At 44.3% G+C, this 20,315-nt stretch overlaps 1 protein-coding gene across 3 annotated transcripts in view; it reads left to right on the forward strand.

Annotated features, from left to right (window-relative positions):
• Positions 1-20,315, forward strand: part of UPF2 (UPF2 regulator of nonsense mediated mRNA decay) — a 201,823-nt gene that overhangs the window by 142,625 nt on the left and 38,883 nt on the right. For all 3 annotated transcript variants that reach the window (XM_029616810.1, XM_029616809.1, XM_029616811.1), the window contains exons 18-19: positions 9,305-9,409; positions 18,391-18,489. In XM_029616810.1, coding sequence (XP_029472670.1) covers positions 9,305-9,409; positions 18,391-18,489 — 204 coding nt within the window. The remainder of the gene's footprint in view (positions 1-9,304; positions 9,410-18,390; positions 18,490-20,315) is intronic.

A 20,315-nucleotide genomic window follows, 5' to 3' on the forward strand; every position in this document is an offset into this window, starting at 1 on the left:
TATGGGACAAACTGCAGATCCCTAAAAACTTAAAGGCATAAGAACATAAGACTTGCCATACTGGGTCAGACCAAAGGTCCATCAAGCCCAGTTTCCAGGTCACAAGTACCTGCCAGAATCCCAAGGAGTAGATAGTATCCATGCTGCTTATCCCAGGGAAGTTCACCTTAATGGTTTATGAACTTTTCTGCCAGGAACTTGTCCAAATAGAAACATAGAAATGACGGCAGAAGAAGACCAAACGGCCCATCCAGTCTGCCCAGCAAGCTTCACACACTTTTTTCTCTCATACTTATCTGTTTCTCTTAGCTCTTGGTTCTATTTCCCTTCCACCCCCACCATTAATGTAGAAAGCAGTGATGGAGCTGCATCCAAGTGAAATATCTAGCTTGATTAGTTAGGAGTAGTAGGGGTAGTAACCGCCGCAATAAGCAAGCTACACCCATGCTTATTTGTTTTACTCAGACTATGTTATACAGCCCTTATTGGTTGTTTTTCTTCTCCCCTGCCATTGAAGCAGAGAGCTCTGCTGGATGTGTGTAGTATCAGTTTTTTCTTCTCCCCTGCCGTTGAAGCAGAGAACTATGCTGTATATGCATAGAAATTGAAGTAACAGGCTTATTTGGTTTGGGGTAGTAACCGCCGTAACAAGCCAGCTACTCCCCCCTTTGTGAGTGCCGATCCTTTATTCCACATTTCCTCTTGCTGTTGAAGCTAGAACGATGTTGGAGTCACAGTAAGCATGTGTACGTTTATTGAATAAGGGTATTGTCTCCAGGCAGTAGCCATCATTCTGGCGAGTCACCCACTCTTCATTGGCGGCCTCTTGACTTTATGGATCCACAGTGTTTATCCCACGCCCCTTTGAAGTCCTTCACAGTTCTGGTCTTCACCACATCCTCCGGAAGGGCATTCCAGGCATCCACCACCCTCTCCGTGAAGAAATACTTCCTAACATTGGTTCTGAATCTTCCTCCCTGGAGCTTCAAATCGTGACCCCTGGTTCTGCTGATTTTTTTCCTACGGAAAAGGTTTGTCGTTGTCTTTGGATCATTAAAACCTTTCAAGTATCTGAAAGTCTGTATCATATCGCCTCTGCTCCTCCTTTCCTCCAGGGTGTACATATTTAGATTCTTCAATCTCTCCTCGTACGTCATCCGATGAAGATCCTCCACCTTCCTGGTCGCCCTTCTCTGTACCGCTTCCATCTTGTCTTTTTGTAGATACGGTCTCCAGAACTGAACACAGTACTCCAGGTGAGGCCTCACCAAGGACCTGTACAAGGGAATAATCACTTCCCTTTTCTTACTCGATATTCCTCTCTCTATGCAGCCCAGCATTCTTCTGGCTTTTACTATAGCCTTGTCGCATTGTTTCGCAGACTTCATATCATTAGACACTATCACCCCAAGGTCCCTCTCCTGCTCCGTGCACATCAGCCTTTCCCCCCCCCCATCGAATACAGTTCATTCGGGTTTCCACTCCCCATATGCATGACTTTGCACTTCTTGGCATTGAATCTCAGCTGCCATATCTTCGACCACTCTTCCAGTTTCCTTAGATCCCGTCTCATTCTCTCCACTCCTTCCGGCGTGTCCACTCTGTTGCAGATCTTAGTGTCATCCGCGAAAAGACAAACATTGCCTTCTATCCCGTCCGCAATGTCGCTCACAAAGATATTGAACAGGACCGGTCCCAACACCGATCCTTGTGGTACACCACGTAAAACCGCTCTCTCTTCAGAGAAGGTTCCAATTACCATCACACATTGTCTTCTGTCCGTCAACCAATCTGTCCGTCAACCAATCTTTTTTTAAACGCAGCTACACCAACAGCTTTCACCACATCCTCTGGCAATGAATTCCAGAGCTTAATTATGCATTGTGTAAAAAAATATATATTTTCTCTTATTAATTTGAAATGTATCACCTTGTAACTGCATTTTGTGCCTCCTAATATTTGTACTCTTTGAAATAGTAAACAACTGATTAACTTTTATTCATTCTATTCCACTCATTATTTTATAGACCTTTATCATATCTCCGCTCAGCCGTCTCCTCCAAACTGAAGAGTCCTAACCTCTTAGTCTTTCCTCATAGGGGACTCGTTCCATCCCCTTTATCATATTGGTCGCCCTTCTCTGTACCTTTTCTAATTCTGCTACATCTTTCTTTTATTTTATTTTATTTATTTAAGACTTTTATATACCAACATTCAAGACGAAAGTCCCATCATGCTGGTTCACAAGAAACAGGAGTGCAGTTATAATAAATAAAACTTAACAACTTGAACAATGGTGCAGAAAAAGCAGTTACATGTAACAAGGGAATATAGAACTTGGATTAAGAAGGAAGATGAAGATCAGATAACTACATATAATAACATTGTAAGAGGTGGCTATTAATGATATTGCTAGCGAAGTGTGTTGATTGATGGGAGTTAAATAATGTTGGAGTTAGGAAAGGCCCATTCTTGAGATGTGGTGACCAGAACTGCACACAATACTCAAGATGAGGTTGCACCATGGAGTGATACAGAGGCATTATGATATTCTCTGTTTTATTCTCCATTCCTTTCCTAATAATCCCCAGCATTCTGTGTGTGTATGATATATGAACACAAGATGAGGATGCACCATGGAGTGATACAGAGGCATTATGATATTCTCTGTTTTATTCTCCAGTCCTTTCCTAATAATCCCCAGCATTCTGTTTGTGTATGATATATGAACACAAGATGAGGATGCACCATGGAGTGATACAGAGGCATTATGATATTCTCTGTTTTATTCTCCATTCCTTTCCTAATAATCCCCAGCATTCTGTGTGTGTATGATATATGAACACAAGATGAGGATGCACCATGGAGTGATACAGAGGCATTAGGATATTCTCTGTTTTATTCTCCATTCCTTTCCTAATAATCCCCAGCATTCTGTTTGTGTATGATATATGAACACAAGATGAGGATGCACCATGGAGTGATACAGAGGCATTAGGATATTCTCTGTTTTATTCTCCATTCCTTTCCTAATAATCCCCAGCATTCTGTGTGTGTATGATATATGAACACAAGATGAGGATGCACCATGGAGCGATACAGAGGCATTATGATATTCTCTGTTTTATTCTCCATTCCTTTCCTAATAATCCCCAGCATTCTGTGTGTGTATGATATATGAACACAAGATGAGGATGCACCATGGAGTGATACAGAGGCATTATGATATTCTCTGTTTTATTCTCCATTCCTTTCCTAATAATCCCCAGCATTCTGTTTGTGTATGATATATGAGCACAAGATGAGGTCACACCATGGAGTGATACAGAGGCATTATGATATTCTCTGATTTATTCTCCATTCCTTTCCTAATAATCCCCAGCATTCTGTTTGTGTATGATATATGAACACAAGATGAGGATGCACCATGGAGTGATACAGAGGCATTATGATATTCTCTGTTTTATTCTCCATTCCTTTCCTAATAATCCCCAGCATTCTGTTTGTGTATGATATATGAACACAAGATGAGGTCGCACCATGGAGTGATACAGAGGCATTATGATAGTCTCTGTTTTATTCTCCATTCCTTTCCTAATAATCCCCAGCATTCTGTTTGTGTATGATATATGAACACAAGATGAGGATGCACCATGGAGTGATACAGAGGCATTATGATATTCTCTGTTTTATTCTCCATTCCTTTCCTAATAATCCCCAGCATTCTGTTTGTGTATGATATATGAACACAAGATGAGGTCACACCATGGAGTGATACAGAGGCATTATGATATTCTCTGTTTTATTCTCCATTCCTTTCCTAATAATCCCCAGCATTCTGTTTGTGTATGATATATGAACACAAGATGAGGATGCACCATGGAGTGATACAGAGGCATTATGATATTCTCTGTTTTATTCTCCATTCCTTTCCTAATAATCCCCAGCATTCTGTTTGTGTATGATATATGAACACAAGATGAGGTCGCACTATGGAGTGATACAGAGACATTATGATATTCTCTGTTTTATTCTCCATTCCTTTCCTAATAATCCCCAGCATTCTGTTTGTGTATGATATATGAACACAAGATGAGGATGCACCATGGAGTGATACAGAGGCATTATGATATTCTCTGTTTTATTCTCCATTCCTTTCCTAATAATACCCAGCATTCTGCTTGTGTATGATATATGAACACAAGATGAGGATGCACCATGGAGTGATACAGAGGCATTATGATATTCTCTGTTTTATTCTCCATTCCTTTCCTAATAATCCCCAGCATTCTGTTTGTGTATGATATATGAACACAAGATGAGGATGCACCATGGAGTGACACAGAGGCATTATGATATTCTCTGTTTTATTCTCCATTCCTTTCCTAATAATCCCCAGCATTCTGTTTGTGTATGATATATGAACACAAGATGAGGATGCACCATGGAGTGATACAGAGGCATTATGATATTCTCTGTTTTATTCTCCATTCCTTTCCTAATAATCCCCAGCATTCTGTTTGTGTATGATATATGAACACAAGATGAGGTCGCACCATGGAGTGATACAGAGGCATTATGATATTCTCTGTTTTATTCTCCATTCCTTTCCTAATAATCCCGAGCGTCCTATTTGCTTTCTTGGCTGCTGCTGCCCACTGAGCAGAGGATTTCAACGTATTATCAGCGATGACTCCTGGATCCTTTTCCTGAGTGCTGACTCCTAATGTGGAACCTTGCATTTTGTAGCTATAATTTGGGTTACTCTTCCCTAAGTGCATCACTTTGCACTTGTCTACATTAAATTTTGTTTGCCATTTGCAGGCCCAATCTCCCAAGGTCCTCTTGCAATTTCTCACAATCCTCTTGTGATTTGACAACTTTGAATAATTTTATGTCATCAGCAAATTTGATCACCTCACTTGTTCCCATTTCCAGGTCATTTATAAATATATTAAAAGGCATCTGTCCCAGAACAAATCCCTGGGGCACTCAACTCCATTGGGAAAATTTAAATCTATTTTGCTTATTCTCTTTTTCTGTCTTTTAACCAATTCCCAATCCACAACAGGACACTGCCCCCATCCCATTACATTTTAATTTCCTAAGATGTCTCTCATGAGAGACTTTGTCAAATGCTTTCTGTGTGGTATGATATAACATTTCTGCATGGGGTAACCTGCATGGAGCAGCAGTTATTATCCTTAACATAATGCATGGGGTAACTTGCACAGCGTGGCAGTTACTACCATAAGCGAATTGCTGGGCAGAGTGGATGGACCATTTGGTTTTTATCTGCCGTCATCACTGTGTTACTAGGTTAGTTTTTTAAGGATAATTTTTTTTTCACAAGGTTGTAATTCACTTTGGAAGCTGAACAGCTATGAATTGGAGAGTGAGAGGTATTGTGTAAGCCAAATTCTGTACATAGGGTGCATAAAGGAATTGCACTGGGGAATCTCTCAGAAGTAAATCATATCCTGTCTAGGCAAGAGGGTGAACCTGCACCTGAGAGAGGATGTTCAGGAGCAGAGTGCCTGTCTGTAAAACACTGCCTGTAATAGAGGCAGAAACCCAGATTTATTTGCCAGGCACTGTGAAAGCTGATTTATTGATAACAGTACTGGGGCAATCTGTGGAACTGCTTATGTCACCATAGTTTCTCTGTCCTCTTCCATATGTTCAGACTGGGCTGCCATTAGTGGCTGTGCATCGGTCTATGGCTTAGTAAAATGTGATTTTTCCAGTTATGTGATAGGTTTAGAAGTCAGACATACCTATTACAGTATGAAATCTCAAAGATTTCATACTGTAATAAGCCATCTTAGCCACCCTAACATATTCGTGTCTCTCTGGGGATTAATGGTGTATTAAAATGAGTGTGGCTGCTATCAGGCATGGTTAGTGAATGTAGCACATAAATGTGAAACCGAGGGCAGCTGATGTCAGCAGTCAGTATTATTGGAATTTAATATTGCACAGAAAGAAAGCATCTTGTCATGTAAAACTCTGCAAGTCTTGGGGCGGGAAGCGTTCTCAGGTTTGCACAGTGCCTTGAGTCCCCAGAGGGACACAGTAAACACCTCCAACATCTGTCGGCCCCACCCACTTCTTCCAGGCCTCCAATGTAAATAACGCTCACTGCCCTGCGTGCTTCTGGCTTCTGCGCTTCAGATGTGATTTCATTCCGTGGCAAAGAAGGCTTTTGGCTGTTGCTGCCTGTGGCAAGACTAAACAGGGTTCCAATTACAGCAGATTTTTGTAAATAAGGAAACTACAAAAGGTCTTTGTGTACTTTCTCGGCTCAGGTCCCTGTCGTTTGCTTCCACACAACAGAATGTGGTGAAGGTAGTCCGCCCACGTTACTTTACTCTTGTGGGTGAAGATGTGCACGGCTCAGTTACACCCAAACTTCAGCACCGTTTTCACTGTTCTTGCATAACAAAAGGCACAGGGCTTGATTTGCCCCACGTCTGGGGCTTAGAAAATATTCCTCAGCTTGGGTGAGTAAAAATATTTATGAAAACACAGCTCTGAGATCCTGCATATCTCAAAGGCTGGATAAAGCTGTCGTCCTCCCAAGTTCACACAATATTTTTCAGCCTCATTATACTATTCATGACGGTCATTGGCCCTCTTTAGTCAGTTGTTCCCCTGGTCACCAACATCTGGAATTGGGTAGAAGAGCTCAGAGCATGCAACTCGCACTAAGGGCAAGAAACCTAAAGCGCTTTTCCACTACCATCATAGGAAGAAATGAATCTAAGCGAGCAATAGAACTCTGTGCAAGAAACTAAAAGCACTTTTGCACTACCATCGTGGGAAGAAATGAATCTAAGCACATTCCTAAGGCCGTAGTTACTCAGGCGCTGAGAAAGGGTCCTAATGTATGGAAGTCGGAAGGTTCATGACAACCTGCACACTTTGGCAGGAGCCTGAGGCAGAAAAACTTCAGTGAGCCTCTCACGGCAAAAGGATGATTTCAAGAGGCCAGAGGTGCAGTGGGCACCATGTCAGCACTCCGTTCCTCTGTTCATTTGCTTGCTCAGAAGACTTACATTATCATTTACAAACACACAGGACACATTGCTTAAATAGTGCCCTCTACCTTTCCTCACCATCTACATGCAAGGACTCATTTTCTACTACACATCTCCAGGAGAACCTCACCCCAAGGGTCACATATTCATGTTCATGTGGAGGTTGTGCTTAACATATGGGCTTAATATCAGGATCTAGGAGACTTAACCACTGCATCTTTCACCTAAGGTGTTGTGTAAGGAAGGGTTTGCATTATGTATGCATATGTTAGCTTGATGTTTGAGAAATGATTGTATGGAGTAGTGCTAGCTAGTACAGTAAGTAAGCAGTATGAATTTGTCCTGTTTATCAGTGTAGCTGTACAGTATTCTAGTACTATATGTGCCTTTTAATAACCTTCCATTTATGGGGATGCATAGTCCCATGAATGTGTGCTGTGGATGAGACTAGTACATGTTAAAAAGGGTTTGCATGCATTCAGAAAGTGTGTAGCGTGTGTATGTGGGAGATGTGACTGGCTCGGATTCACATGTTTTCTCATAGACAGATTGAGAATATTTCAGAGCAGAGGTTCTCAACCCCAGTCTGGTTTTCAGGATATCCACAGTTAATATGCATGAGCTAGATTTACATATAAAGTATATCTCACGCATATTTTTTGTGGATATTCTGAAAACCCAACTTGACTGACTGTGTCTATAGAATGGATTGAGAATCAGACCTTCTGTGAGCGAGAAGTAGAGCTGTAAAGTGCAAGCTGAATTAGATGCCAAATAGGATGAAATATGTTTGTGTAGGTTAATGTAGTCATTGAAGTAAGCCAGAATAGTTTGTAATAAGCAAGTGTGGAGACTCTTTAGCAGTATTTAAAAATAAGGGAAGTTTTGTGATAAAGTGTTAATAGAATCAACCAGTAGCTGGCTGTGTCTGGCAGGCTGCAGGTACAGTAATAACTAGAAGTCCTGGCAGAAAGCAGGTACTCATGTAACTGGCTGTCTGGCAGGCTGCAGGTACAGTAATAACTAGAAGTCCTGGCAGAAAGCAGGTGCTCATGTAACTGGCTGTGTCTGGCAGGCTGCAGGTACAGTAATAACTAGAAGTCCTGGCAGAAAGCAGGTGCTCATGTAACTGGCTGTGTCTGGCAGCCTGCAGGTCCAGTAATAACTAGAAGTCCTGGCAGAAAGCAGGTGCTCATGTAACTGGCTGTGTCTGGCAGGCTGCAGGTCCAGTAATAACTAGAAGTCCTGGCAGAAAGCAGGTACTCATGTAACTGGCTGTGTCTGGCAGGCTGCAAGTACAGTAATAACTAGAAGTCCTGGCAGAAAGCAGGTGCTCATGTAACTGGCTGTGTCTGGCAGGCTGCAGGTACAGTAATAACTAGAAGTCCTGGCAGAAAGCAGGTGCTCATGTAACTGGCTGTGTCTGGCAGGCTGCAAGTACAATAATAACTAGAAGTCCTGGCAGAAAGCAGGTGCTCATGTAACTGGCTGTGTCTGGCAGGCTGCAAGTACAGTAATAACTAGAAGTCCTGGCAGAAAGCAGGTGCTCATGTAACTGGCTGTGTCTGGCAGGCTGCAGGTACAGTAATAACTAGAAGTCCTGGCAGAAAGCAGGTACTCATGTAACTGGCTGTCTGGCAGGCTGCAGGTACAGTAATAACTAGAAGTCCTGGAAGAAAGCAGGTGCTCATGTAACTGGCTGTCTGGCAGGCTGCAGGTACAGTAATAACTAGAAGTCCTGGAAGAAAGCAGGTGCTCGTGTAACTGGCTGTGTCTGGCAGGCTGCAGGTACAGTAATAACTAGAAGTCCTGGCAGAAAGCAGGTGCTCGTGTAACTGGCTGTGTCTGGCAGGCTGCAAGTACAGTAATAACTAGAAGTCCTGGCAGAAAGCAGGTGCTCGTGTAACTGGCTGTGTCTGGCAGTTTATGTAGTCCTTTTCGAATGAGTCTGTGAAGCAGGATGGTAGTGGTGCAAAACTGTTTGGAAAGGCCTCAGGATCCAAAGAGGCTGATTGTCTATGCAGTGGCCCTGCTGCTATTAGTAAATGTTTAGATTATTGCAAAGCTTTGTGGTTAGACACGAGAAGGGGGAGATGTGCTGAGGGTGATTTAAATAAAAGCTTTCCATGAAGTGGTCACTTTTAATAATGTTGGAGCCATCCTCTGTGGTATTAATGGAGGAACTGTAGAGCCTCAGTCTCAGATATATGTAAAGTTTTATCCTACTTTTTATTTAACTTGATTTTTTTTTCTTTTAATTTCAGGATGGTTCAGAAAATGAGGATGAGGAAGGAGAAGAGGAAGAGGAGGAGAACACAGATTACCTAACAGACTCGAACAAAGAAAATGAAACTGATGAAGAAAACACGGTGTGCGGTGTTTATTTCATTTATTACATTTGATTGCCTGCGTTTAAATTACAAATCCCTAAAGTAGGTTAAAACAAAATCCTAATCAGTAAAACATTCATTGCAATCATTAACACAATTTCTCAGCAGACAGTAGACCTCACACATGGGTGACATCAGATGGAGCCCCAATATGGGAAAACCTTTGTCAAAGTTTCTAGAACTTTGACTTGCCACACTGAACATGCCCATCATGCCCTATACTACACAACCACACAGGATCCTCCTTCAGTCTCTTTTTCTGAGGAGCTGCAATGTCACAGTTTGTGAGCTCACTTTTGGCCTTCCTTGGAAAACTTCACTTTTTCACGTAACACAATTTTCTTCATAAATAGCATCTGCATTCAAGGCCGAATCCCCCTCTGTCATCCCTATAGTGTTCCTAGTAAGGGTTTTTGACATTTATTGGTAAGTTTCTTTCATGGTCGATTCCCCGTGGCAGTGGTGCTTCGATGCCTGCTGGCCATCGATGCCCATTGCCATCAATTTTGATGTTGCATCCCGTTTATTTCATCCCATCATACCGCATCCAGGTTTAACCAATGCCCTCGCTGGCCGAGAACTGTGTCCATCACTGATCCTCATGATGAATGTGTCCTCTGCCTGGGGACATCACATGACTTCCAGGGTTGCCGGAAATATGTCCAGATGACCCTGAAAGGGATGTAGTCTTTGTCTCGACAAGATGTAGTACATCTTCAGGTCGAGGAAGTCGGGGCCGTCGTCATCAGCGGACCACGGAGTTGCACTGATGGATGCTGAGCCATCGACATTGGTGGGACCATCGTTGCCGACAGCTGATGGGGCGCTAGAGACCACCATCTGGCTCCTTCAGGCTGAGGACAGCTGGTTCCTTGTCATCAACCTTCGCACCACGGAAAGACCATGTCTAGCATCGGGGAAGCTGAAGAAACATCTGCATCATTCTCAGTTGACCCACAGTGCCCGGCACGGGGATATACCAGCTCATGCTGTCATGCCCCCAAAGTGATCCCTGCAGCGAGGAGTGCCGGGGCTCCGCAATGGTCTCCACTGGTCCAGTTGCCAGTTACCGATCCTTTTTTTGGTTCTGAAAAGGATCTCTCACCCTTTCTTCCTCCCATTCGGTGTTGGCATTGGCAGTGTTTGAGGAGGAGCTCAAGAAGAGAGTACAGTACAATGAAGTGGGACATTGGTTCCCTGGCACTGGAGCCAGCACGGTCCGTCTTGGAGTCGCTGTTGGAGAAACTCCATGCGCTTATCAGCATGTTACCAACCCAGCCTGCATTGGTTCCCGGGTTGGCATCAGTGCCCATCAGAGCACTGCAGCCTCACCCTGCTGATAAGGTGGTCATGGCCGGTTCCTCAGAGGAAGAAGCTCTGTCTAGGCCGGCTGAGATGCTGAGGCCTGCAGACTCCTGTCATGCCCTGCCAGTGCTGTACCTCTGGATGAAGGCCAAGCACCTAGGGCCCTATTCTCTGTCAATATCAGTGAGGATGAGGGCCCCTATGACCACTGGAGGGATGACACCATGGAGTCCTCCACCAATGGCTCTGAGGGTCTCCCCTCAGACCCTTCTCCTCCAGAAGAGCGAAGGAGGTCCCCGCCTGAGGAACTAACCTTTGCTGGTTTTGTGCAGGTGATGGCGGAGGCCATCCCTTTTCAGTTGCTGACAGAGGAGGATGCCAGGCACAAAATGCTTGAAATCGTCCAATTCGTGGAGACCCAAGGAAGTTGTGGCAGTCCCAGTGCACAACATCCTTAAGGAGTTACTGCTGAGGATGTGGGAATACCTCCTCACAGTGCCTCCCATGAATAAGAAAGCTGGGGTTTACCTCATCCAGAATGCTCCTGGTGGTTGAGTGACAGCTTCCCCACCGATTGGTGGTAGTCTAATCCGCTCTCAAGATCCAAGTGGTCTCAGACCCATTCTTTGGCACCCTCAGTACAGGATCACAGAGTGATGGTCGCTCTTGGGAGAGACATTTTTTAGGGAGTCATGCTCATTGCCACATAGCTTCCTACCAGCTCTACATGAGCCAGTTCTCGCAGGACATCTAGAAACAGGTGCAGGAGATGGCCAAGCAGTTGCCTCAGCAGCAGCAGGACACCCTCGTGTTGCTGGTGCATAAGGGCCTGGAGTGCAGAAACAAGAGACCTAAGATGTTTTCGAAACTGCATCAAGGGAATCTCTCCAGTGGGAATCAGCGCCCGCAGAATGGAATGGCTGCAAGACTCTGATCTCCAACCAGAGGTACAAGAAAAACTCACTGATGTGTGTGTGTACTAGGGAGAATCTCTTCGGTGATATGGTGGCCCGAAGAGATGGCCCAAATCCTGGACCACCATGAAACTCTCCACCAGCACTCTGGACCCGTCCTCCTCTGCTAGGAGGTCTGTGAGATCGGGGTAGAAGTCTTTCTTTCACCTGAAGAAGTACTTACCTCTGCCCCCTCATTCCTATCAGCAGCATCAGGACTTCTGCAGCCGACCCAGGCAGCAGAAAGCTCCCAAGGCCCAGCCAGCACCTCTAGTCAGTTCCAGGGATGGGGTTTTGACTGGATCGTAGAGAGTGTAGTCCAGTTACGCATACCCAGGGTGATGGATCTGCCAGTCAGGGGCAAGATGCAGTTCTTTGCGAACCAGTGGCCCAGTATAACCTCTGAGCAGTGGATTCTTTCCATCGTCCATCAAGGCTACTGATTGAACCTATTGGATGCCCCGCCAAATTGCCCGTCAAGCCCATTTTGGGGGCCAGTAGCACATTAGAGAGGTGCTACCAATGGAGCTCTCCTCCCTCTTAATGGCCAGAACGGTCAAGCCTGTTCCATCAGGGCAAAGGTAGCGGGGATTTTATTCCAGGTACTTCCTGATTCCAATGAAAACAGCAGGACTCTGTCTGTCTCATTCTAGATCTAAGGGCCATGAACAGAATTATCAGGAAAAGTTCAAGATGGTTTCCTTGGGCACCTTGATCCTCGCCTTTTATAAAAAGGGAACTTGCTATGTTCCCTCGATCTGAAGGACGCATTCACCCATATCGAGATCTTCCCAGGTCACTGGAAGTATCTCCAGTTCATAGTGGGAAAACAGCACTTCCAGTGTTGGGTTTTGTGATTTGGGCTAATGTTAGCTCCACGGGTCTTTGCAATATGCCTGGCCATGGTGGCAGCACACCTCTGCAGGTTGGGGATTCATGTTTTCCCTTATCTGGATGACTGGCTGGTCAAGAGCACAGCTCAGGCAGGGGACGTCGAGACCATGTGTTTGACCATCCAGGTATTGGAGAAACTAGGGTTCATCAACGATGATTATTTGAAGTCCTGTATCAGCCAGTCACTTCAATTGCACTTCATTGGAGCCCTACTAGACATGACTCGAGCCAAGGCCTTCCTGCCTAATCAAAGGGCCACCCCCCTGATGACCATCGCAGCAGAGATTCAACAGAGCCAGCAGGTTTCAGCCTGGCACATGTTGAGGTTGTTGGGCCATGTGGCCGCAATCATTCAGATCACTCCCTTGGCACGACGGTACATGTGCAAAGCCCAGTGCACCCTGAGGTCACAGTGGTGCCAGACCACACAGAATCTCCAGGGTTGCATCCAAGTCACCTCACCCCTCCGGGACTCCTTGTCCTGGTGGCATGTACTTTCAAATCTGGAACAGGGGGATCTCTTTTCAAGGTCCTCCTATCCAAATCAACCTAACCACGAAGCGTCCACTGGGGAGCTCATGTAAATGGGCTCAGCACCCAGGGTCTCTGGCCTATCCAGGAACACTGTTGCCAAATTAGTTTCCTGGAGCTTCAGGCGATCGGTACATGCTGTGGGCTTTCAGAGATCGGCTGTCCAATAAAGTTGTCCTTATTCAAACAGACGTCCAAGTGGCAATGTGGTGTGTCAACAAGCAGGGAGGTGTGTCAGGACAAGGGAACCATGATCCTGATAGCACCTCACTGGCCACGCCAATACTTCAGGACCTCTCCATCCACAGGCACATTCCCTTGGGAAAGAACCTGCTTCTGATCACTCAAAGCGACGAGTGCCTACAACATCCCAATCTTCAAGCCTTATCCCTGACAGCATGGATGTTGAAAGGTTAATCCTTCAGCCACTTAACCTTTCTGAGCCAGTTTCCCGTGTCTTGATTGCTTCACGGAAGCCTTCCACAAGAAAAGCTTACTCTTACAAATGGAAAAGGTTTACGTCATGGTGCTCTTCTCAGTCCCTTGACCCCCTTTCCTGTCCAATCCCAAAATTTCTGGACTATCTCTGGCATCTATCAGTCAGGTCTTAAGATTTCCTCCATTAGAATGCATGTCAGCGCGGTAGCCGCCTTCCATATCAGTACACCCCCTTGTAACACGTTTTTTGAAGGACTTGCTCCACATCAAGCCTCCGCTACATCCTCCAGCCCCTTCTTGGGACCTTAATCTAGTTCTGGGTCGGCTCATGAAACCACCTTTCGAGCCTCTTCACTCTTGTGACCTTAGATATCTCACATGGAAAGTGATTTTCCTTTTGACAATCACTTCCGCTCGCAGAGTTAGTGAATTACAGGCTCTAGTTACCTATCTGCCTTACACTAAACTTCTGCAGGACTGGGCGGTACTCTGCACTCACCTGAAATTGTTACCTAAGGTAGTTTGGGATTTTCATCTTAATCAATCCATCATACTACCTACCTTTTTTCCCAGGCCCCATGCCAACCCAGGAGAACAGGCTCTGCATACCCTTGACTGTAAACAGGCTCTAGCGTTTTACCTAGACCATACAGCTCCCCACAGGGAAAACACTCAATTGTTTGTCTCTTTCCACCCTAACAAGTTAGGGAAGCCTGTGGGTAAGCAGACTCTCTCCTCCTGGTTGGCGGACTGCATATCCTTTTGCTATCAGCAAGCGGGCATTCCATTCCAAGACCGTGTTAAAGCACACTCTGTGAGGGCCATGGCAACTTCAGTAGCGCACCTACGCTCGGTGTCGCTTCCTGACATTTGCAGAGCTGCCACCTGGAGTTCTCTCCACACCTTTGCAGCCCACTATTGCTTGGACAAAGCCGGAAGACAAGATTCCATCTTCAGCCAGTCTGTCCTTCGTAACATGTTTACTACGTGACGTACCAACACCCTTCCGCCTGCCTGGTGGGGTTCAGGATGCCCTCTACCAAATTCCACCCCAGTTGTGCCTGTTGCACGCCATTGGGTATCTTTGGTGCATGTTCGGACATCCTCAGCTCGGTTCTCACCCATATGTAAGGACTACCATCCTGCTTGTCCTGTGAGAAAGCAAAATGTTGCTTACCTGTAACAGGTGTTCTCACAGGACAGCAGGATGTTAGTCCTCACGAAACCCGCCTGCCACCCCACGGTGTTGGGTTCGTAACGTTTTGTTTTATTTTTCGGCACTGCCTGTAGCGTTCAAATAAGACTGAAGGGGGACCCCTGCTGGCTGCAGGGTTAGTGCCATGCTGGGCATGCCCAGTAGGGACCAGTCAAAGTTCTGGAAACTTTGACAGAAGTTTTCCGTGATTGGGTTCCATCCTGATGATGTCACCCATATGTGACATCATCAGGATGGAGCCATATGTGAGGACTAACATCCTGCTGTCCTGTGAGAACAGCTGTTACAGGTAAGCAACATTTTGCTAACTGCAAGCAGGGCTTGCTGAGATGATCTTTGGGACTAGTGCAACACTTTTTTGATTAGAGAAACCTAAAAAACGCACAGAGAATATTCCTTTTCTGGTCCACTGTAACTAATACCCATGTTTGAACTAAGAGTAAGTGAAGCAAACTTCACCGTACCACAGTGCTGTATTCCCCATTGACACTTACCACCCGCACACAGGCTCATTACATTATATGTTAGAGACTGTCAGCAAGTAAAGATGGAGATTAGTAGGAGTCAACACATTTTATCATAAGGTTCATTCATTGTATTTATTTATAATTTACATTTCTTTTTTTTTCCATTTAAAATGTATTTGGTAATTAAAGAAACCAGCACAGCTTAATGTAGAACAATTCCAAAAAAAACAACAAACCACAAGAAAAGATTTTTTGTACATTCATATTATCAAACCCCTCTCAAGGCACTGTGTGTAAGCAATCATGAACATAGAGAAAAAGATCCCCCGAGTTCCCCGAGACTCAGTAAAATAGTACAGACATAAACACAAGTTATAGGTGAATAACAGGAGCAGGAAGCTAATAATAGAGCATGCACCCCCTTCCTCCCCCTAACTACCGTAAGATATCCCCTATACCTCCCCCTACCTTATTTCAGTTACATCCCTTTATTTGCAAGCAGATATAATGAGGCCACTTCTTTTCAAATGTATCCGCCAGTTTATGTTGCATCGCAGTTAACTTGTTCAGATAATGAGCTCTACTCAATCTTTGAATCACCCTTTGTAAAGGCAGAATTGTGGTCTCCTTCCAAGCGTGAGCAATCTCTCCCCTGGCAGTGAGGATTATTCTGTATAAGGAATATTTAAAAGAAAAAAATAGCAGGTCCTTGGGTATTTGCTCTCCCACCATCTCTGGGCATTCCCGCCACATGTGGGAAAAGGTCCCTACCATCCCACCCCCTCGCCAGCATGAATCTCCCAGTCCAGGAGACAATATGGACACCCAGCCGCTGTAAAATACCACCTAGAAAGCAACTATAGTAGCTGAAATTGAACTCAGTTTAGTACCGAGGAGAGACAAATCCCATTTCCTTTCCCCAAGTGCCCCTTTCAGATCTTTCTCCCAGCCCACAGAAGTAGCTTAAGGTCTTTATGTAATAAGTTACAAATTCTGGAGATTTTATTTATTTATTTATTTATTTATAAGCTTTTATATACCAACAAACATTGGGAACATCTCATCGTTTCACATCCCCTTGTCACAAAGATCCCCTTGTCACAAAGCCCATCAAAGAGAGATTTACCCTGAGTAAGACCTTCCCACACCCCTCTCTGAGGAATGAAGTGACGCACCTGAAGGCAGCAAATGAAATGCGTGCATTACCTCCTGAAAAGATGTTAAGCACTTTACCTTCCCAGCATTTAACCAATACTAAAGAGCAACCAGGAATGATTGGAAATGTTTTTATAGGTCTCCTTATCACCCACCTCTCCCAGACTTTGAATGTAAGAGCAATGGTTGGAGGGAGTACGCCCTGGCAATTCACGAGCCGAGACTGGTGAACCCACCTCCTACCCTCCCCGCTTCTAACTTACATTTCTGGGGTGCTTCTGCAGGATTGATTGGCTGTAACTCCTCTGATTAAAGTACAAGCTCTGAGGAGTAGGGGACTTCAGCCCGTTGTAAAGGGGGAGCAGTGTAGGGGTGAGAGGGTCTGCAGTAGCGTGTCCCTGTTTTGCGAAGATCTGCTCACGTTTGGGGAATCTGCGTTCTGAGAATGTCTTGCTTATCACAGGATAACAGCCCGAGTGATAGCTGGAACCTGAGGAAGGGAATAAGGAAAGGTGACTGGCAGGTATTCTGAGGCATGCTCACATCTTGGATGGAAGGGAGCCGGCTAAACAGATCTAAATCCAGAACAACAATTTCAGATCAGCCTCTCCACATATCCTGCCCTTTTTCTCTGTTACAAAGCACAACTTTAAGGGACTGCTAAGTTTTGCTACCAATCTGTTAAAAACGAAAAGGGTAATTCTCAAAGACCTCCACAGAGTCCCATGTATGCACGTATACGGCCGCGTGGAGATCTGCTACAGTATTTTATAACCTGCACAGATTGTGAAATGCACGAATGCCTGCAGTGCATTGAAAGTGTATACACCTCCTACCTATATATGCGCGTATGTTTTATACACGCAAAGAAAAGTAGAACTTGCTGACGTAAACCCCTGATTTATCTGCAGAAGTTGGTACATTTTCAAACGTGTGCATAATTGAAATCACCAGTTTGCTGATACCTCCACCAATTCACCCAGACCTTCTCCAGGTCATTGAGACCCTCCTCGATCTTTTCATCCTGAACTCTCCCCCCCCTCCTCCCCTTTATTCAGACCTCCCATCCGACAGTAGATGAGTTTATCAACTGCGCTGGTTAGCTGCTGTAAAATTGTGCAGATAAGTTGCCAGATGTACTCTCAGAAGCCTGTAATAAAATAACCACTTGGGCGCATAAGTCTTGGCCCTGCCTGGAATGCCGCTTATTTGCATATGTAAACCAAACGTATGCGCATGCTTTTGATAAATCTAAAATAGCATGTGCGCAGTTACAAGCTACTTATGCACATCTATGCTAATTTTGTGTGCATTAACTCTGAAGGGTGACTTCATATTTCCTATTTCACACACACCCCGCAGCGTAAAAAGGTCGTCTTTTCTGCATGTAGCTTCGTATTGTGTTGTGAAGCTTTCCTCAGGGATCCATCAGGTACAGCCTCCATTGCTTTTTATTCTTTTCTCCCACGTCTCTTTCATACAGTGTAGCAGCCACCATGTAGAGAAATGTTCACTGCTGTCCTTTCATCACTGCCTGGTTTATTTCGCTTTCCATCTCGAGCTTCACCCCCAAGAGTTGGAGCACAGGACAGGAGCCTCCCAGAGGGGTTGTACGGGCTGCCGGTAGAAGCCACAGCTCCGGGTTCTGCTTCACATTAGGGGTTCTCTCATTGCCTGAGAAATAGCAGTCTTGCTTTTTTTTTTCCCCCTTTTTCATCCTTGATGAAATAAACTTTTCAGAGCCTTAAAGAAATAAGTTCATTAAAGTAAATGTATTGATCAATAGTCTGTTTAATCCAGAGGATTTTATTTACTATGAGGATGTGTAATTAAGTGCCTTGAATGCACTGACTCATGGGTTTCACTTTCCCCTCCCAAAAAAAATCTTTTATTTAAAGTATCCATAACAGATTGTGCCCTAAATACAAGCTAACTGATATCTCTGGTTAGGTTTCTTATGGCCTAATAATGAAACTAGGGGGGGTTTCTGTTTTCTCCTAGGAGGTAATGATTAAAGGAGGCGGGATTAAACACGTCCCCTGTGCAGAAGATGAAGATTTTATCCAGGCTTTAGACAAAATGGTGCTGGAAAATCTGCAGGTATCCACACAGTTAATCTGTTCATCCTACTACTACTATTTAACATTTTTATAACACCCAACAACATACTCAGCACTGTACAAACAGACAGAAAGACAGTCCCTGCTCAATAGAGCTTACGGTCTAATAAGACAAACATGCAGGACGAGAGACTTGGTTAAAACACAAAGTTAAGACAAAAGCAGACGATCAGGCATACGATTTAAAAACCTAGGATACTGAATTTTACAAATTGAGATATTTGTTTACCTGGCACTGTACTGGAGAATTTCCAAGGGTGCAGTATGCATTTAAAACTAATTTTTTACCGCAACATTACAAACAAAAAAGCCAGTATCCTGTCCCAAAGAGTTTCGTCTAAACTGTGAACAGATGGAGGTTTAGGGACTTTTCAAGATCAGTATTTGGTAAATGGGAAACAATGAAGAGAGAACTCCAGTTTTATGGCTTTCTGCCTTCACATTACACTTTTTTGAAAGTCATTACATAGATAAATACTTCTTCCTTGCCCAGCTGACAGAAGTACAATGTATCTAGATCCATGGGTGATATCACAAAAATTGCTCGCACATCCAGGGTAATAGCAGTGCCTTTTACTCAGAGCGAGTTGGAACATTTTCAGCTGCAACATCCTGTGCAGGATAAGAACACCTTTGGAGATGGCCTGTAACAGGCTGTGAAACTGAAGCTGTTTACTTCCTGTGCCACGGTTTAATGGAAGCTTTCACCCCAGCCTTGTTGATGGGTGTCACAACTAGAAGATCAGACGTGTTAAAGACAAAAGTATGTCGTCTGATCCCACCTGTGACTTGTTCCAGAACCTAGAAACCAGTAAAACCTTGGTCCACTTGGTTAGTACTATGGCATCCCATTTTTATAATAGTCCTGAGCCAACCTACTTTTTATAAAGTTATTTTATAGTAGAATTTGATGATGCAAGAAATAAAATACAGTAATTTCTGTACAGAGATTGCATTCCTTTTCCATAAAGGAGCTCTCGGTTTTTTTAGAGTTTGCCTGTCCTGGAGCTGCAGCCTTGCAGTATATCAAGTAAACAAGCTAAGCCAGCATCTAATCATCATCTCAGTCATCCACCTTTTTAGGCCCTAATAAAAAGAGACACTGGGGCCATAGTTTTTCTGGTTCTTTAAGCCATCTTGGTTAGAGGAATACTGAAAGCAGAGTGCTGCCAGCTCGGTCTCACAGGTCAGATATATTCGTCATTATCTTACATTGAGCAAGTTGCTTACCCTCCCTTTGCTCAAATTTAGATTATAAACTCTTTGGGCTAGGACATGAATCATATTATATCAAGCTCTGTATACATGGAAACTATATAAAAAATTGGTATAGGAAAATTGGTTCTTGCCTACTAATGTTCATTCCTGTAGTACCACAGATCAGTCCAGAGTCCTGGGTTTTGCCTCCCTTCCAGCAGATGGAGACAGAGAAAGTTTTGTAGGCACCGCCTCTTAACCCACTGTGCTACCTGCATCTCCTCAGTATTAATCAGTACCCAAGCAGGAAATAAAAAAAAGAAAATAGAAACTTTGAACCAAGCCCTACTCTAAAACTTAATCAGAACAAGCAGGGTAACTAATAAAAACAATTGATCAGAGAAAACTAGTACCATCCTTCAGAATTACGCCCCTGATAAAATAACCAGGTCGAGCAGATTTTCCATGTACTTTCCCCTTCCATTGGGCAGAACTCTGGACTGATTTGTGGTACTACGGGAATGAAAATTGGCAAGTAAGAACCAATTTTCCTTTCCCTGTACATACCCAGATCAGTCCAGACTCCTGGGATGTCCCAAAGCTTCCCTA

The sequence above is a fragment of the Rhinatrema bivittatum genome, chromosome 9, assembly GCF_901001135.1.
Source record: "Rhinatrema bivittatum chromosome 9, aRhiBiv1.1, whole genome shotgun sequence".
In the NCBI taxonomy this organism is placed as follows: domain Eukaryota; kingdom Metazoa; phylum Chordata; class Amphibia; order Gymnophiona; family Rhinatrematidae; genus Rhinatrema; species Rhinatrema bivittatum.